The 19,195-nt window shown below is 39.4% G+C and overlaps 1 protein-coding gene across 3 annotated transcripts in view; it reads right to left on the reverse strand.

Annotated features, from left to right (window-relative positions):
• Positions 1-19,195, reverse strand: part of npas1 (neuronal PAS domain protein 1) — a 56,443-nt gene that overhangs the window by 12,601 nt on the left and 24,647 nt on the right. For all 3 annotated transcript variants that reach the window (XM_023352016.1, XM_014470659.2, XM_023352015.1), the window contains exons 4-5: positions 13,679-13,746; positions 10,986-11,075 (exon numbers count right to left, since the gene is read on the reverse strand). In XM_023352016.1, coding sequence (XP_023207784.1) covers positions 10,986-11,075; positions 13,679-13,746 — 158 coding nt within the window. The remainder of the gene's footprint in view (positions 1-10,985; positions 11,076-13,678; positions 13,747-19,195) is intronic.

Below are 19,195 nucleotides of genomic sequence, written 5' to 3' on the forward strand. Positions count from 1 at the left end.
AGGCTTTATGGGAGCTTCAGCTGGTCCTCAAGGACATCACAGCCAGGGAAGAGAGGAAGAAGAGTAAAGAAGGAGGGAGTGGAGCAATGAGGGCGAAGGAGGCCGAGAAGGAAACCCCATCAGAGAGAGCGGGGATGGAAGAAAAGGGCTGGATAAAAAAACAAAAAACAAATAGAAGAGCTGCCAAAGGTCCCATGGAACTTCACAGAACCCAATCTATGAATTTGTGTTTTTGTGGAAAATGGTGCGACTGTGTCTAAATCTAAATATGGAGGCTAAAAGGGTGACAATGCTGAAGTTGGTCAAAACATATGTTTTCATTAGGGGAAATTTATCACCTGCATGACTACAAGAGCATCAACACAGATTCTGCTTCTTTTCTCTCTAAAGAAACATCTGCAATCACACACTGTTTAGACTAAGAGTAACTGGGTCTAACTTCCGCAAGAAGGAAGAGAAGTCTCTGGAAGACGATACGACCAGAATCTTTTATAAAATCAAAAGAATAAGTTCAGTTCCCTGTCACAGATGTGGAGACAGAGAACATAAATTGGTCTAAAACTGTTGCCAATAGGATTTCTTTATGGAGAAGCTCCATGTATGGAACCTTGCAAAGGCGTTCATATTTTATCCTATTGCAACTACAAACTTCCTAACAGACCAATACAAAGGGGAAGAAAATATACTCATGGGTTTTAAGAACTTTAACAAATGACATCTGGATGTGTGCAGTTTGTTTTCTCGTCTCCAGATTCTGTAGCTTCAAGTGCCACCCTTCACTCCATTCCTTCATTTACTGCTGCAAGTCTTCTGGTTAAACCTTCCCCATTCCTCTGGGAAAAATATCCTTAGATCAGTCAGATTGGATTGATGAGGTCTGAGAACATGCTTTTTGAAGTCTTGACAGATTTTTATTTTTCAAAGTTTCCGTGGTACTATTAGCCTTTATTTGCAGTATTTGGACAGACAGGAAGAGAAACAAAAGGAATTAAAGTTTTTGCCAGTTTTTAACCTGATAAAGGTTGAAAACTTCATCAAGTTTTAAATCTCATAATGAGATTTAAGTCTTGGCTTTAGATACTTATGTTACATTGTGACAGAGCGTCCATGAGGAAGGGTGAAAATCTGTGTTGGTCTGAAGTCTGTTGTTGCCTCTAAAAGGTTTTCTTTCCAAGATTGCCTTCAATTTAGCACCATCCGTCTTCCAATCAACTCCAACTAGTTTCCCTGCATAGTTTCCCACGCTGAAGGAAAACCATTCCCTCAGCATGATGGTCATGTGTGATGTTTTCCCCCCATACATCTCCTTAAATGCATGCATACCTTTTCCCCCTGAGTTCCTCTGTCTTTACGATTCTGTTTGTTCTATAATGCTGTGACAGATCTCTGAGATCGTCACGAAACCGCAGGATTTCTACAGAGCTCAATAATTAATTACACACAGGTGGAGGGAAAATTGTGGTTGCAATCAACAAAATGTTAAAATGTTCATGAAACATTAATAATTCTGCAAGCCACTGAACATCCACACCTTGCTTTTTCTGGAAGACGTAATAAAAGCAGGATGTAATTTAATAACTCAAAGTGATAAGATTACCTGTTTATATTTGTTGCTGTTGGACTGCATACTGATTTCAATTTGTTTATTTCCACTGTCTATGCTTACACATGTAGAACAGATATTAGCATAAATCATTATGGCTACCTGGGTAGTCTTATACGACATCCTCAGCAGACTTTAAATAAAACACTCACTTTCCCTTAGCACACTGATGGCATCATGCTGCATCTTCAACATGTTCTCCTCTGGCATTTCCACTAGTGACAAGACATGCATACAACATGGAGAATATTTTCTTTTTTACTGTCTAACAGACAAAAGCACAAAATATTTGTTTCTCAGAGGTTTCATCTGTTTTTGTGATCTTGTTTTATAGGTTTTTTTTTATTTTTTTTTACTGCAAAAATGAGTCATTTCAGACTTTTAGCCTCAGTTTACATGAAAATGTTTTAATCAAAGCAGATTCGCTGGTTATGTATTGCTTAAGTGAACTATTAAGTGGGTATACATTTATTGAATCGTATGGTGTGTCAATTAAGCTGTATGGTCACAAATATTGAGAGAGCTAGTAAGAAAGTGGGAGTGAAGGAGACAGACCTCACACAGTGATCTTATGTGGACTTTGACTAGGTCAATCTAAAACATGAATATGTTGATCTTTAGCTTTGGCTGTACCTATAGTATAAAATCTTGTACAGCCTCAAAAAGGACTTTCCCCCCCCAGGATTGCTCTGTATTTATTTCCCCTTAACTCCAACTCTGTCCCACTTGAAGAAAAGCCATTCCACATCATGATGCTGCTACCACCGTGTGTCACTGTGGAGATGATGTGTTCAGAATGATGAGCGGTGTTAATTTCCCATTTTGCCAACTGGTCAAATCATCAGTTGATCTTCTACTGCCAAAGCACCTTCTTCCACATGTTTTGATGTCCCCTACAAGCTTACAAGCTGCAAGAAAAAGATTTTTCTTGCAACTTTATTCTAAACGTTAGATTTGTAGAGTGCGTGACTAAAGTATGTCTTGTCGTCAGATTCCTCCACTTGATTCAATGGATCTCTGTAGTATCTACAGGGTTACCACGGCCCATTTGGCTACTTCTCTGGTTAATGGCCTTGTTATCTAGTTTTTTAATATTAGTTTGTATGCAAGTTCGCGGAAGATGCTCAAAGACTTTTCTTTATAAACCAATGCTGGTTAAACTTCTCCACAACTCTCTGACCTTTCTAGTGTGCTCCTTGACCTTCACAAGGCTCTTCTTATCTACACAGGGGTTAAATTACACACTGGTGTGTTTTAATTACTAACTAGGTGACTTCTGAAAGCAACATGATTGCATTTATTTAGGGTACAAATAGAACACATTGGACTTTGTGGTTCTAGCAGAACAAAATGTGAAAATGTTTCTCTACAAGGTACTGTAGTAGCCTTTTTGAGATTAGCATCACATCAGTACCTTAGTGTAAACTCTGCACATGAACATTTCAACAAACCCAACTGATAACTTGTTCCTTCCTGCTGGCATGCATGCTACTTTCACACATGTAGTACAGATATTAGCATAAATCATTATGACTGTCTGGGTAGTCACATCCTCACAGGGCTTTAAATAAAACACTCCTATTTCCTCAGCATACTGTTTGCATCATGTTGGGCCTTCTGCACGCTATTCTCTGGCGCCCCTCAAGTATTTCCAGCTGTGATTGTGCATCTCACAGGGAGAATATTGTCTTTACTGTGACAGACAAAACCGCTTTTAATATTCCAGAGAGTTTCAACAGACATTTAAGGGTGGTTCAAGAAACAGGATTATCAATGTAGTAATCCTATTTTATCTCAGTTAACAAAAAGGATGGGGTTTTTTTCTTCTTTTTTACTTTCATATTGTAGTTCCTATGCCGTAAAGTTAGCACTTTATTTTCAACACTATGCATGTATATGATTAGTGTTTTTTTTAAAAACTTTAGCTTCTTTGAAAATAGATGTTCTTCTAAAATTCATTGCAGTTTTGAAATCCCCCAGAAAAAGATGATGAGTCTTGTCCATTTTGCAAATGGCAAAACATTCAGTGTAAGCAAAAACAGAATATGCAGAGTCATGCACATTAGGAAAAAGCAGCTTTAAATACCACTACAACCTTCTGAGCATTGATTGAGAAAAAAAAAAAGTTATGTCCGCCTTCATAAATAAAAAAAAAAAATGGCTTTAAGTTCACATTTGTTTACAGACAGAGTAATAAATGTTGCAGGACTTGGAATAAAAATACATCTTAAAAAATATAGTTATTGTAAAAAAAAATATATTTTTGTTACATTTTAGATAGTGAAACTTATACATCATGTAGATTGTTAAAAAGTTAAATATTGGAAGCTAATGGTGTCACAACCAAATTAACTAATCAGCTGAATAAATATGCAAGGGTCTCACAGTCTGGATCAGTAAGCTGTACAATCATGAGGAGGGTTGCAGAATTGACAGATATCAAGTCATTGACATTTTTTTTTTACATTGTTATGATATAAAAAAACTTCATACTGCCTTGTTGCTGAATTGTGTTATACAAATAAACTTGATTGGTTGATTGATTGAAGGTTAAGCCACAAAATATCATTGCTAAAGAAGCTATCTATCCAGACAGTGATAAATCCAAGCATTTTCATAGGAAATTCAGTGGAAGGAAAAAGTGCACCAGATTACCAGGGTTAATCGCATTTCTGTTAATACACTTGGATACAGGACTCTGTGAACAACCAGCTTCTTCAGCAATGACCTTTTGTGGCTTACCCTCTTGTTAGTGAATGGAGTCGATGACTGACGTCTGGACATCTGTCCAGAGGAGAGAAATGTTGCACTTTTACACAAAATAATTTTTTTTACAAGTTTCACCTTTTGAAATGAGCAAGAAAAAATGTTTAACCTTATTTTAGATGTACCTTTACTGTCACAAAAGATTGATTTAATTTATTTTCCTTTAAAAAATGGTTAACTGTGATGTTACTGTGATAAACAGAAAGAAGACAGCTTTTGTAGACAATAGATGTCATGCTAGGTCTGCCTCCCCTTTTCATTTGTACAATAAAAAGTTCTATTCTGTTATTCTATTCTATGACTTTACTCTAAACATTTCTCCTTTCTTCAGAAGAGGCTTCTGCAGCTCTGATTATGGTTTGCAAGTTTCAGACTAATGAGTCGTTTTTAGGACAATCAGGCTAATGGTGAGTGGAAAAACATCTTAAGGAAACAAGGAAATAACTCTAAAACTAAAAACATTTGGCTGACTTTCTTTTTTTGCGTATCAGTGAATTAAGTAAGTTGCCTTCACATTTAGCTGTACAATGTGCATTTTTGGGTCTTTAGTGGACAAAATTCTGCATTTCATTGTTCAGACATTGCTGTCTAAATTGAATGTATCCATTTTGCTCCTTCATTAGAGAATTTAGATTATCTAAATAAGAGAAAGTTTGAAGTGAGTTTGGTTCCAGGCTCTGCTGCCTTCAGAATGTAGATAATATTCTTCATGCTAAAAATGTAAATGAAATAAATATTTCCTACATGTTAACATCGTTACAATAAAGTGTTTATTTTTTTTGATTCCTTTTCTCCACAGTGTGTATACAAACTTTAATTATTTTTCTGCGACAACTCTTTTTTTGTTCTGAGATTAAGTTTATTTGTTCTCCTCCTGTTTCATCTCCATTTAATGCTTTTATATCAGCATTAATGCTTTAAAACAATTATTGTGTGGTCTCTCCTTGGATTAAGCTCAGGTTGAGCTTTTTACATTTTTCTTTTAATTAAATCAAGATCTATTCTGATTCAAAGACAAATTTAACAAACCCTGAGTCCAAATGGACAAACAATATGAAAGAGGCAGAGTTTCCCCGCCTTGTGGCATTGGAAAACAAGGTAGCGAAACAAACAGGTCCTTATGGGCTTTACTGGGGCTTAAGACCTATCCGAATAATATCACTCCATCACAGGCAGGAGGGAGGGATTGAAAAACGATCAAGCAGAAATTAGAAGATGAGAAAAAGACGGTGCAATCGAGAGGATGAGTCGGGCTCAGACACGAAAACAGGTATGGGATGGAGAGCGAGAGAGACACGAGGAGACGCCGAGATCATTCAAATTTTTCTGAGTGTGTGTGTGTGTGTGCGTGCAAGCACGCGGGTGGGACGTGTATGCGAGCCCACAGCACGCATACGCCTCTGTTTCGCTGCGTATGTGACCAGACTGTCTGTTTTTTTCTGTCATTGTGTGTGTGTGTCTGTCAGAACATCTGTGTGTGAGTGTGTGTGTGTGCAGACTGAGATCCACGTGCATGTATGTATGGTGGTGTGGAGGGGCACGGAGCAAGGTGGGGGGAGGAGGAGAGACATGATATAAATAATAGCAGGGGGCTTTAATATGTATGAGGCATCCGGGCAGTGGTCCACAACACACTAGAAGCCTTCACTGACTGATGGGAGAGGGAAGAAGGAGGGAAGGGGTTGTTGGGGGAGGGGGGGCTGCATACTAACCATTCGCAGATCAATTCTCTCCTCCCTCCATCTCCCATTCTTCCTCCTTTCTCTTTAGCCTATTTATCCTTTTTTCCCCCTTCCACTGGACAGTATTCTTACTTCTCCATCCTTTTTTTGTCTCCTGTCTCCTCCTCCTGTTTCATCCCCATTCTTTGTCCCACTGTGAGATGTTATATGAGGATTGCTGGGGAATAAAACAAATAAATAAATACCTGTAGAGGCGCCGGGGTGGTGGTGGAGGAGGGGGGTGGTGAGACGGGGCTGTGCCCTTGGTCAAGGTGCCTGACCTAAGCTAAGTCGGCTAAGCAACCCCACTGTCAGGGGAGCGGCCCGGGGTGTAAGCCGGGGCAGAGGGGTCAGGCGGAAGGGGTGGGGAGGGAAAAGGGGGACGCGAGACGCAGAGCGGGAGGGTCGATCCACGGGGGCTACATGCCCTCTAAAACAAACCACCAGTTCTACTTTTCCACTCAGAGCCTCGTTTGTTTGTCTGTCCTTCCCCTTTCCCCAGCGACCGCCTTCCACTCGCCAACAAAGCATACCAAAATGGTTTTGTCCTTTCCCTCCTACCCTCAATTCTTTCTCCCTTTCTTTCCTGTATATATGGGGTTTTTTCCCGTCTTCGTTGTTCGCGCCCATTAACACTCGACACGCTCCCTCTGGCGCGTTCCCTCGCACCCTCTTTCTCCGATCATAAACCTCCTGCTATCTCCGCCCGCTCACGTCTTTTTAGGCAGGTAGTTGTGGCGTTGTGTGTTCAAGGTTTCGAATGTAATCTTCGATCATAAATAATTTCATTAGAATGCTGATGGCTTAGGCCCTGTTTGAGTAGATGTGATGGGTTAGGCCATCTGCTCAGCTGATAAGAACAGCTCTGTTTTATTAGCGTCTCCACAGAAGTCTCGGCTGCCTTGTTTACCTAGGCAATCCCAGGGCGAATTTCATTCCTACTGCACGTTTAAGCTCTATTTACACACTCACTGTCTCACTCTTTTCCTCCCTTATTCCCTCACTTTATTTTCTCTCTGTCTGTTAATTGTCTGTCTGGTTCTCTCTTTTTCTTTCTTTCTTTCTTTCTTCCCTCCTGTCACTGGTCCACCTGTTAGCCCGTCATCTTTCTGGTCTAACATTGTTAATGTTTTTACAAGAGAGCATGCAGATGTTTGTTTTAACATCTGTTTGAAAAGGTTAAAAAGGTTCCGCAGCAGGTTTAAATAACCTAGACATTGTTTAAAAGAACGCACAGTGTAACCATCTTTTCCTCACTTTAAATCTGACTAAAAGTTTGTTAGGATTTCAGAGTAAATACAGAAAGACTTTTTTATGCCTGTCCTCAAATGTAGAGGCTTACCTAAACCATGATAAGTATTCCTATAAGCTCAGATGATGATGATATTATGGCTTTGTAGGCTTCTAAGAGGTTAGTTTATTGAATTTTTTATATTTGAATTTATTTGATTTATTTTGAGGCACTTATAAGGAGATAAAAGGAGTCTGGTCATCCTTCAGTACAGTTTTCTTTTACATTCATCGTATTATTCATCAAATTATTACATCAAAGTATAAACAGCATGAAAATGTTTGCCCACCAGGCTGTTCTGGTAGAAAAGACAGGCTCTGTATAAGAGGGATGAAAGTGTTTTCAGATCTAAAATATGAGCAACAACCCAAAACAAAAACTAAAGATCTTTTAAAGATGGCTATATGTTTCAATGTGTGAAACGTTTATAATATTGGCAATATGGCATAAGCACAGAGAGTAAAAAAAGCAAAAAATACCTGTTAGTCTTAACTTAAAATGATTTATTTTATTGATTAATTGTATTTCATACTTGTCCAGTCAAGAATATTTGGCCAAACAACTCACTGAGATAGTGTCCAACATTTGAGCAAAAACCCCGGATTTCTATTCTGAGCAAAATTAAAGGACTGATTCACTGTTTTTAGGAGATCAGGACATTTGATGACTTTTAGTATAAAGCATATTTATTCAGACAGGCCAAACGTTAACTAAATTAGATTTACACAATATATTGAATCACAATATCATGGCAATATTGTGTGCCATATTGCACTTACAAAGGACTGTCTGCAATAAATATTTGTTATTTGACATATTTTAACCATTTGTAAAACTTCTGCTTGCTAGTAACATATTTGGCCTGTCAGAAAGACAGTCAGTGACCTCATGGCTCAAACTTGATTTATGTTTTCAGAGGCCGAACAGCTGAAGCTCACAAAATGCGATTTGGGTTTCGTTAAACAAATTTAAATTGTGAAAAGTCCAAGAATTACCTCCAATCTATATATTCATCAAAAACGTCAGCGTGATACTATTTTCACTATTGTGATAATAGTATCACAATTAAATGTTTTGTTGATGTTTAAAACAGCCCTAAAATGGATTCATTCTGAGATATATGAAAAGTTTAAATCAAATTGTGAAACACAGAAAGCATTTATTTTCTTTGTTTAGCACCAAGAGGATCTAAAGCAGGCTTGAAAACCTAAATATAAAGATATTGCAGTTTTTCTGAAACACATATTTGAACAGTGAACCTGGGGTTTGGTGAAGGAAGCATTCATACAGGAACTGCCTTGGACCAGGATGCACATTAGCGCATAGAGGCCTGTCTTCTAAAACCAAATGATTGCAATACAAAGTTAGCCCCATCCCAGAAAACACTTGAACTGTCTGCCTTGGCTTAAGTATTAAGTAAGTTTTGCCTGCATCTCCTGTAGGTCATAAAGGCTTTACTGTAGAGTCACAACAGACAAAAGAAAGATTAACGCTGATCAATTGCTTTTCATTGTGTAGTTGCCTTGTGAATGTTAAACTCTGGAATAGGACAGCGTTAGGGTTTAGACTCCAACATTATTCTTTTTATTGCCATCAATAACACTAAATCACTGCAAGTTTTCATGTAAAAATACACTCAATTACTCTTGTAATTGTACTTTTCTTTCCCCTCCTTTCTCGTGCTGTACCCATCCCTCTTCATCTTCCTCTTATCACACCTCCTCTCCTTTCCTACCACTCTCTTTCTCTCGCTTGCTGTCTCTATCTATCTTCCCATCCCCCTTGGTGTTTTTCCCCCCTCCCTACAATCAATGTGGCTTTTAAGATGCCTATCGATTTGTTCCCCTAGACAGGCCCAGCGCACTGGGGCGACACTTTGATTGCTGGGCCAGTAATTACTGTTATTATTTATGCATCTGGGCAAAATGGCAGGACTTAACATTCACAGTACAAGAGGCCACAGGCAATCAACAGAGGTGAACACCTGGAGCAGTTGGGAGGGAGTAAAAGAAGGAGCGCCACCCCGGGAATGAGCTCGAGTCAGAGGTGCTCACACAAACACCCACACACACACACACACACACTCCTGGGGACGCAACATAAAAGCAAAAGAGGTAGAATATAGGGAAAGGTGTGAAAATTAAATAAAATATGCAGTACAGGTACGTACAGAGAAAAGAGAAGGTAAACAGCTTGATTGGCCCTGACTTATGACCAGACGGTCAGAACCTAAAACAATCTTTTTCATATCACCTAGCGCACCATGCTAACACGAACAGGTCACACTAAAACAACACTCTTAAAGGTGACATCTCAATATTAACAATGGAGTAAAAAAAAAAAAAAAGATACTTTCAGTATAAGTTTGGTGTTGCATAAACAAGTTAGGTGGCAAACCGCTCGCTGAACAATATATTTGCAAAGCATGTTTTGAAAAACAAACTTCTGACTATTGTAGTGCCCACCATATTAATAACAGAGATGTTATATTGAACAGCATTTTTTGATCATTTAAATCAAACATGTAATCCCGGAGAACAAGCTTGAATGCCTTTGAGCACGCCACTTTTACTTCAGTAAATAAATATGTAAGTGTATTTTTAAAAACTCTACATTTTGAGTCACTTTCTCTTTTTTTAATCACAAGCTAACATTCTTAGATAAATCCCATTGCTCTCAGTTAATGTGTGAGGGACAATGGTAGTGGTGCAGCTGCTGAATCCAGGAGACAAAAAGTCTCACCTTCAAAATAAAACCAGGGTTTTCTGAATTAAAGCTGGTAATGTGGATTCGCATGAAGAATTAACACATAATGCGTGTTTGATGTGCAGTTTTTATGCAGGTCAGTGAAGGACATCTGAAGGGCACCGAAGTGACCCACAGAACCAGGTCCAGTAACGTTCTCTTGGCAGCACGCTTGCATGCAGAGTGAGATTTCAGTGACGCTAGCTGCATGAACTGCACTAATCATTGTTGTTTTTGTCTGTTTTTAAATATGAACACCTCTCTTACACACAGTGTGACGATGCTGATGCTCTAATGTAAATTATTAACAGTTATTTATTGCAGGGAGGCTTGAAAGAGATACTTTAAAAGAAGAAAAAAACAGATAAAGTAACTATAATAAAAAAAAAGAAGAAGGACGTATGATCATTGTCATTTAAAGTTGTGATTTTCATGGGTTGGACCACAGTGCTATCTTCAATTTTTTTTTTTTAAATGAGGCTAAATGAACTGCAGTCACAGCAGAAAGTAGCTCATGCATTCAGCACATGTGTGAATGAAACATCAATAGCAACAGCAAAATGTTTACAGAAATGTAAGCAATAACATAGGTAGAGGTCGAGGGGTCGTATATTTGTTCTCTCAAGTTGGGTGAGCTCTCTCTGAAAATCTCTTTTCTTATACCGTAGTTCTTGAAGAATAAGGGAAATAACTAACATCACTATTGGGAGGTGAAGATTGACAAAAAATTGAGGTTGGAAAACTGAGATTTTGATAGGTACATCTGTGGTACAAGACTGCGTGTGGGGGTGTGCATGCGTGGGGGCTGGGTGTGTGTGTGCGTGTGTGTGTGTGTGTGAGGAGGATGAGGTAACCTTACCTGTGAGAGCCCCAGGTAGATGGAAACTGTCTCTGAGATGTAGAGGAAGCGTCCCTCCTGACTGACCACAAACACAAAGCCATCCAGAGACTGCACACAGAAACACACACGCATCCACACACACACAGACATAAAAAGGTAAACAGAAACAAGACAGACAAATTAGAGCAATTAGCATGTATCGAACAAATTGCAAGGAGCTAGAGAACAAACAACACGTCACCCTTCGGCCTCTTCTCTCAATTTACAATTGCACACACACACACCCCTTTATGCAACTGCACACAACAGCTGCGAGCAAGACCTGCATTATCAAACACAGTTACACGCACGCCCACACACACACACATATATAAACAAATTTAGAACAGAGAAACTGAGCTTATAGACCAGGGCTGTTTCAATCAGCTGTAATAAAGTCAGAGACAAAGCTTCATCCTTGATCTCCAGCCACAAACACACACACACCCACGCACACGCCCGCACACACACCTAAGCCCAAAGCAGACACAGACAGAACCAGAGTCATTATAGGCTGTCGTGACTCTAATGAGAAGTGAAAGGTATACAGCCAGCCCATTAGAGGTTACTGCTTCAGAGAATAATATTAATCGTCATAACAGGCATCCAGGAATGAGCAGACGCAGCCTCACAGACGCACACAACAGACCTGGGCCACTTGGAGATGGGAGGAAAAAAAAAAGATTGCTTGTTTTGGTGGCCCAAGCGCTTAAAGTGGCAGTGGTAATTTATGCACAACTGACACATCCAGTATGCAAATGACTGGCCAGGGTGTGGGGCGTCATGTGTCGCAGCGAGAAGAAACCAGCCGTCTGAATGTCGGAGAACTAAAGTGCAATTATCAAGCTATTATGGGAGGGAGGACGGCAGGGAGGAGGAAAGAGAGAAGAGGGGAAAAAAAAATCATACAGTTTTTCTGGAGCGTTAATTTGATTTCTATCAGCACCGTTCCCTGAGCCTCTTTAAAATGCCAGAGGAGGGGAGACACATGCGATCTTTCTTTGTTTTAACACGGCCTCCTCACTTCTAAATTCCCAATTTCAGTTCTTTATCTGTTCCCACTTATTTCCTCTACCCCTCCTTCCCCCAAACGCCCTCCGAGTCCAAAGCAAAAAGCTGCAGGACCACCTTCTTTGCACTTCCTCTGAGTCTTTGTACATTCTGCATTTCATCACTCCTGCAACTCCCCCTACCCCAAAATGCCCCTCAGGCTCCATTCATCAGTCGATCCAATAGAGAGGCAGACAACAACAGTGTCCGAGTGCCTGAGCTTTATCAGATGTTTGCGTCTGTGTATACAAATTCACTTGGGAGTCTGCCTGGAAATATTAAATTGAGGAACACACTAAAACCTGCCATTTAAATAAACTCCACTTCGGTGCCTTGCAAATTTTTGTCACGTTTCAACTACAAACCTGCATGTATTTTAGTGGGATTTTAGGTGAGAAACCAACAAAACGTAATGCAGAACTGTAAAGGGGAAGACATATTTCATGGTGAAAAAAAAAAAAATCTGAAAAGTGTAGCATGTGTTATAAAATAGATAAATAGAACCACCGTTCTCTGCTGTTACACCAGCATTTCTTCTGGAGTTTGTCTCCACCAGCTTTGCACATCTGAAGAATGAAACTTTTGCTTATTCATCTTTGCAGGTGGGTTAAGCTCTGTCCTTTTGGATGGAGAGTATCATTCAACATTACATTTCGAGTTTTGACACGGATGATCTGTGAATTCTACTCTGACCTTTGAATGGGTCATGCTAGCATAAAACTGCTTTGATCTAAAACACGCGTTTTCACATGTGGATGTGTGTTTTTGTATTTTTCAAGACCTCTAACAGGTTTCCTTCAGGGATTTTCTTGAATTTAGCTCCATTCATCTTCCATCAACTCTGACCAGCTTCCACCAAGCATCCCCACAGCATGATGCTGCCACCAACTGAGCTGTAGACCGTGACAACTCCTCCAGAGTTACCAAAACAGCTGAAGCTCAGTTGGACTGGATGAACAGAGTGGCTGATTCACCAATACATTTTCTCTTTGCCCAGGCTGTTGTTTTGTTTAGGTTTATTTATTTGTAGGTTTGACTCTGTGCCATGTTTTCTGTTTTCAGTTCCCTGTGAGACGTTTAAAATATTGTTATTGTTATAACAACCCAGCCCTGTTTTAAACCTCTTTATTACATGTCTGCTGTCTTCCTTGAGCTTTATTCTCATTGTTCACTCATTCAGTCTTTTAGAGTCTTTGTATTTATACTGGCACTAAATCACACAAGTCCTTACTGTTTATTAACTAGGCCACAGGCAGTGGATTACGCTGGAAGATCTATAACAGCATCACAGTAATGGGGAAATCTTTACAGATTGTTATGTTTTACCATATGTATTTATTTATCCCTCCACTTCACAAACATATGTGATGGTTTATGTTTGTTTGTCTCAAACAATTTCAATAAATTCAATAAATCTGTGAATGTAGCATCAAAATAAAACTTAGGAAGGTTCAAATACTGTACTTTAGGTACTGTAAATTGTGCAATATAGGGACTGTAAGATAAATATTTTTAAAAATATGGACTAAGTGATTTGTGTTTTTCTTTTTAATTTTATGTACCATGACATTTTGATAGCTACAGCTGAAACAAAAATGATTTGACTTTGTTTTGCTTGTTACCTGCAGGAGGTGAGCCCCAAGGTGCTGCTCAAACATATCAGTGGCCAGAGAATGGGATGATCGTCTAACTGCAAAAGAAAAAGACAAACATGTATCAATGTAAATGTTGACATTTTGACTATGAAGAAGAGATTTTTTGCTAATATTCTATGTTCAGCTGCGTTTTCACTGTTGTGCAAGATGAAACAAATCCCAGATTTACTTAATAAAGTAAAAAAAGTAATCTAGATTTAAATTACAATGAATAAATTACAATCTACCACATTGTCATTTGGATATCGTTTGCATTCTTAACATGAACTATTACACTGTAGTAAAATAAACAGGGATGTTCAGAGTGCCGCCTTTAATGAGCTGACAGCTGTAGCTGCACTATAGTGTTTGTCCTACAATCCAGAAACCTCCCGACTCTTGAGTCATTTCAGCCTGTTCAGTTTTGATCCTGGGAACACAAAGTAACCTATGTGACTTCAGGAAGTCCAAAGGCTTCAAAGACTTTAATACTTGGATATATTTACTTCAAAGTCTGGATTTAGCTATAGGAATAACTTCATACTCACTTTAATGTTTATTCTGTTGTAAATTAGAAAACCAGAGAGATTTGCAAATGTATTTTGTGCCCCAAACATTGCTGGTTTAAAAATATGAAACACAGACATAGAGCAATATCAAATAGGTAAGTTGGCTGAATATGCTTGTACACATCATGTTGTTTAATGAACCAGGGCTGGAAAATGATTTTTTTTTTAATGATGACCATTTTATATCTGTCTTGCTTTTTGTAGTATATGAAGATGCACAGCTTTGAGCAAATCACTTCATCGACATCACCATTTGATCCTGAAGCATACGGATTGTGGTCTCTAACAAAATTAACCTTCCTGAAAGTTTTTGTACATGTCAACATATAAGAACTGTGCAGCACTGCTTTAAAAGTGCAAAACTATTGCAGCAATTTGCTACACAATAAAAACCCTCTCTCTGCGCTGATGGAGATTCACTCACACCTGCATGCTTGACGCTTGAAGTGGCAAACACTTATACACCGATACACAGGTTGGTGCATGAATGTGTGTGCAGTAGTCAGTGTAACCGGGTGAATGTGGCTCTAGTGTGATTAGTTAGTGTGAAGCTAGCTACCTACACTGCACCTCTGAACTCTGGCATGACCATCTACACAACAGCTGCCCACTGGATATGTTCTCTTTTCCAACCATTCCTTCTTAGACACCAGCTCATCTGCAGAGATGATGCTGTGTGAAAATCCTGGACAATCAGCAGTATTTAAAAATACTCTGTCCAGGCTGTCATGCACCAACAACCACCTTACATTCAAAGTCACTTAATTCTCCTTTCGTCCTTATTTTTATGCTCACTTTGAACTTCAGCAAAGTCGTCTTCACCACGTAGATTGTGGATCGGGTTGCATTCAAGCAATTGAATATGTGACCAGTCAGTGTATAAATATCATGTACAAAATACATGTTAATGATAAGAATTGGTTCACAAATGCCTGAGAATCATTTTGTCATGTTTGGACTATTGTAAACAGTATTTTAAAACTTGTTGCTGAAAGATAAAAACATTGGCAAGTTTCTGTTCTATCGCATAAAGCAAGTGATGGGTAGCTTTATTGAGTCAATAAACTTTATTGACCCAATAAAGTTACGCAATTTCTAAACTTCTTTTATAATCGTCACAAACTCTTGTGAACTTCTGATCAAACAGCAGAAAATCCAACAACTACTTTCATTCCCTGTCTTTTGCCAGAGATCCATTAGCTGTTATGATCACAAATTTAGTCTAAGCGTCTGAAAAGCTGTGAATAAAACCAAGTTCAAACCACATGATTCCACTGCAGAGACTGTTTTATGTATTCTGTTAAAATATCAGTAAAACCAAAAAGACTAGAACTGTGATTTAATGCCTTAACCTAACTGAATATTTCATAAATAACTCTCAAGTCAGACTTGGTTTATTTTCTTAGTTGTTTTCTGGAAATCTGAATAGTGATATTTTAAAAAATTCCCAGCATAATCTCTAGTTGGTCTTCTGTCAGAACGCATGAAATCCTTGTGAATTCGCTAGACGTTACACATGATGTATGTGTAAAAGCAAATAAAAAACAAACATGCATTTATTTTTATGTCCAAGCAAATAAATCTTAACTTAAAGTTTTCTCTTACAGATGAATGTAAGAATTGGTTCACCTGAAATTGTAAAAACCTGCAATTTGTAAAAAATAATTTCCATCTGATTAGAGAGGAATCAACCCTGAAAAAAATGTGCCAAAAGTGGTATGTGAGGCACATCACTATATCTCTGCCAGACACACACACACACACACACATATATAGTGTCTGCATCACAACTCTTAATGCATCCCAAATACAAGCTATCAGAGCTGCTTCAGTGCCAAAGTGGTGCTGTTTACCAAGGCAATTACAATACAAATAGAGTTGGAGGTGGTTAGGTGGAGGAGTTGGGGGGATAGGTGCAAAAAGAGCAGTGAGAGGGGAGGGAAAATGAGAAAACACTAAATAAGGCGAGAGTGATCACTTTCTCCAAAGCAGGGAAGGCTGTGGTGACGTGGAAGATTAATTTAGCAATCAGGCATCTTTATTGTTTTATGTCAGAAAGAGTGTGTGGCAGGAGGATCGTGTGTGTGTGAGCACCTGCGGGCGTGCACACACACACTCACACACTCACATGGTGGGAACCATATGTGAAAACTAATCTCACTCCAACAGGGATGCTTTAGAACACAACATTCCCTACGTAGCAGAGACAAACTGTGAATGTGAGAGCGCATATGATTGTGTAGGCGTGAGTCGGCGTGTGTGTGTGTTGGTGTATGTATGCATGGCTTTAAGGATCATCGGATAACTATGCGTGTGTGTGTGTGTGGGTTTGTGTGTTGCTGCAAGGCTGAGAGAAATCAATAAGCGTTATGACAGGAAAATGAAAGCACTGCTCTGGGTTACAACTGAACACAGAGGGAGACTCAGAACACATAAACACACACAGATATGCAGGAGAAACACACAACCACACACACACACACATTTCAGGAATACACACAGCACGATCTGCGATTAAACAACACAAATAGTCCCCTACACTCACACACACGCCAACTCTCTCACACACACATAAATACAGAGTTGCTGGACAAAGCCACTGTGGCATTGTGAGATTGGGGTCCCCTCTGTGTAACAGAGTGTGAATATAAATAAGGCAAGTCCATTCAGGCCTGTGAAAGGGGGTCTGGGTGCTGGGACCCTTCAGCCTAGTCAGTTGCTTCACGGACAGAGAGGGGGTGTTTGGAGGAGCCCATCGAGCCTCTCCTCCCCTCCTGTCCGGCTCCCATCTGGGGCCGAGCTGGAGCTGCAGCGCTGGGTTACTCGTGACTATATAAGAATAGATTCAAAACAATGCATCACACAGACGCACACTTCCTGATCTGAGTTGGTGCATAAAATACTTGGAATGGGCGAGTGTGTCGACTTTGAGGCCACAGATCCCTGAAGGGGTGAAGGTGATGCTGGGTGATCAGTTGCGCTGAGTAGCATCAGCGGGGAGAAGGAAACGTTGGAAGTGACAAGAGGCCGGCAGGGCTGACAGATGAGTTACACCCATACACACACACACACGCACGCCTGCGGACAAATACACAGAGGACCATTTATTACAGACTGCCATGGCACAATAGGGCTGGCCAGGAAACCAAAACACTGGACCTGGTGTGTGTGTTCTTGCACACATGTGTGAACTCACAGCAGTGTTGGTATCTCACCCCGAGAACAAAGATCCTTCTGTAGTGGTGCTGTGAACCTATACGTCTGTGCGCAGGGGATTTGTACGAGACTCTGTGTATTCTTACATATAAACCCCTTGCTGATAGAGTCTCCTTCCCCCAATAAAAACTTCCGCACTAAAGAGTGTTGGCTGTCGTTAGCGCAACCTCATTGTGCTAAATTATGGTGCGTTCACTGATTAAAAAAATATTTGTACTTTGAGGTTCTGACTGTCATCACTCAGGTCGGTTCAAGCTGAAAATCAGCGGAGTTCAGTTGCCAGGTGAACAGAGCTGCAGGCGGGTATGAACTGATCCATGTTTCATACAAAATATTCCTCAGCAGACATATTCTTTTCATTCCCGAAAAGCCAGATACAAATGTGAAAAAGTATAAAATGGTCAAACGGTAAAAGACCAAATCCAGCTTGTTTTTTTATAATTATATTTTTTGTTATGTTTTCCACCTGTTTGTATTCTCAATTAATGTATAGATAGTACTTATAGTATTTATCGATCCGTTTTCTTATCTCCTTGCATTAGGTCAGGAGCAAAGACATGCTTGGTTGTTTACACTGTATTTTATCATAGCTAAACGTCAATGAAAAATGTCTGACCTTGAACTCAAATATCAAAACAGCAGAAAGTAAAATTGAGAAAAACCCAATACATGAAGAAAATATGTAGTCTAAGTCTTTAGGAAGTTAAACTTTTCTTTATCGTTTGCATGCCACCAACATGTAGAGTAGAACCCTTGAACATGAACCCATTCGAACGGATGTATTACTGAGTTATGGGATCCTTTTCATGAGAAGTTTGAATAAGCTGATTTTTTATTCTTGAACTCTAAAATATAGTCTTAGAGCACAGCTGTGAACAAGCAATCAAACTATGATGCAGACCAAACAAGCTGGCTCTGTTCCTCCTAAAAACCTGGGTCTCTGGTGCAGTTTGAACGCATACGTGAACGCTAAGCGGACCAGAGACCGCTCCAAAACCAAGAAGCGGACTATAACGCCGGATATACTGCGTAAATACAACCAAGAAATGCATGAGTTCAGCACTAGCGGGAGAAATGGCTCCTGGTCTAATATCAAAGCCAAAAGAAAAATCCTACAACCACTGAAATCTCACGCCACTTCATTTTTGTTTACATTTTGTGAAGAAGGAAGTTGCGCTAAGTGTCTTCTTCAGATGTTTTCTTGCCGTTTCCTTCAGTGGTTCTTGATCCAGCGCCACCTCAGACAAGGGGGTGTGCTTCATAGGGTTTGGTCTGTTTGAGTGCAGTGTGAAAGCGAACCGTACCAGCTGGAAATATAGCAAATGTTGCAATTTTGGCCCCCTATCAAAACAAGTCTACCAAGTTATCAGGTGTGGAAACAACCTTAGCCTACTTTCATTAAGCAGGTCATGATACTCAACTTAAATTTTTTGCTGAGATCTGATTTTTGGCATAGCCACTTATACTACAAATTAAATGTGACTTCATTCAGACTTTTGTGTGAAAAGTTATAGCCACGTTTATCATTGTCTAGGAACAAAATTAGCCCAAACTCAGATAAGTTGAATTTACCAGTAAAACTACTAAACTAAACAATCTTTGTGGAAGTTTGTTATGTGGATACTGTTCAGGCCTCTACTGTCATTTACCGTAGAGGAAATGTTCAATAATTTCAGTAACCCATTCAATAAGTGAAACACGTTATATATTGTAGATTAAG

The sequence above is a fragment of the Xiphophorus maculatus genome, chromosome 18 (assembly GCF_002775205.1).
Source record: "Xiphophorus maculatus strain JP 163 A chromosome 18, X_maculatus-5.0-male, whole genome shotgun sequence".
Classification (NCBI taxonomy): domain Eukaryota; kingdom Metazoa; phylum Chordata; class Actinopteri; order Cyprinodontiformes; family Poeciliidae; genus Xiphophorus; species Xiphophorus maculatus.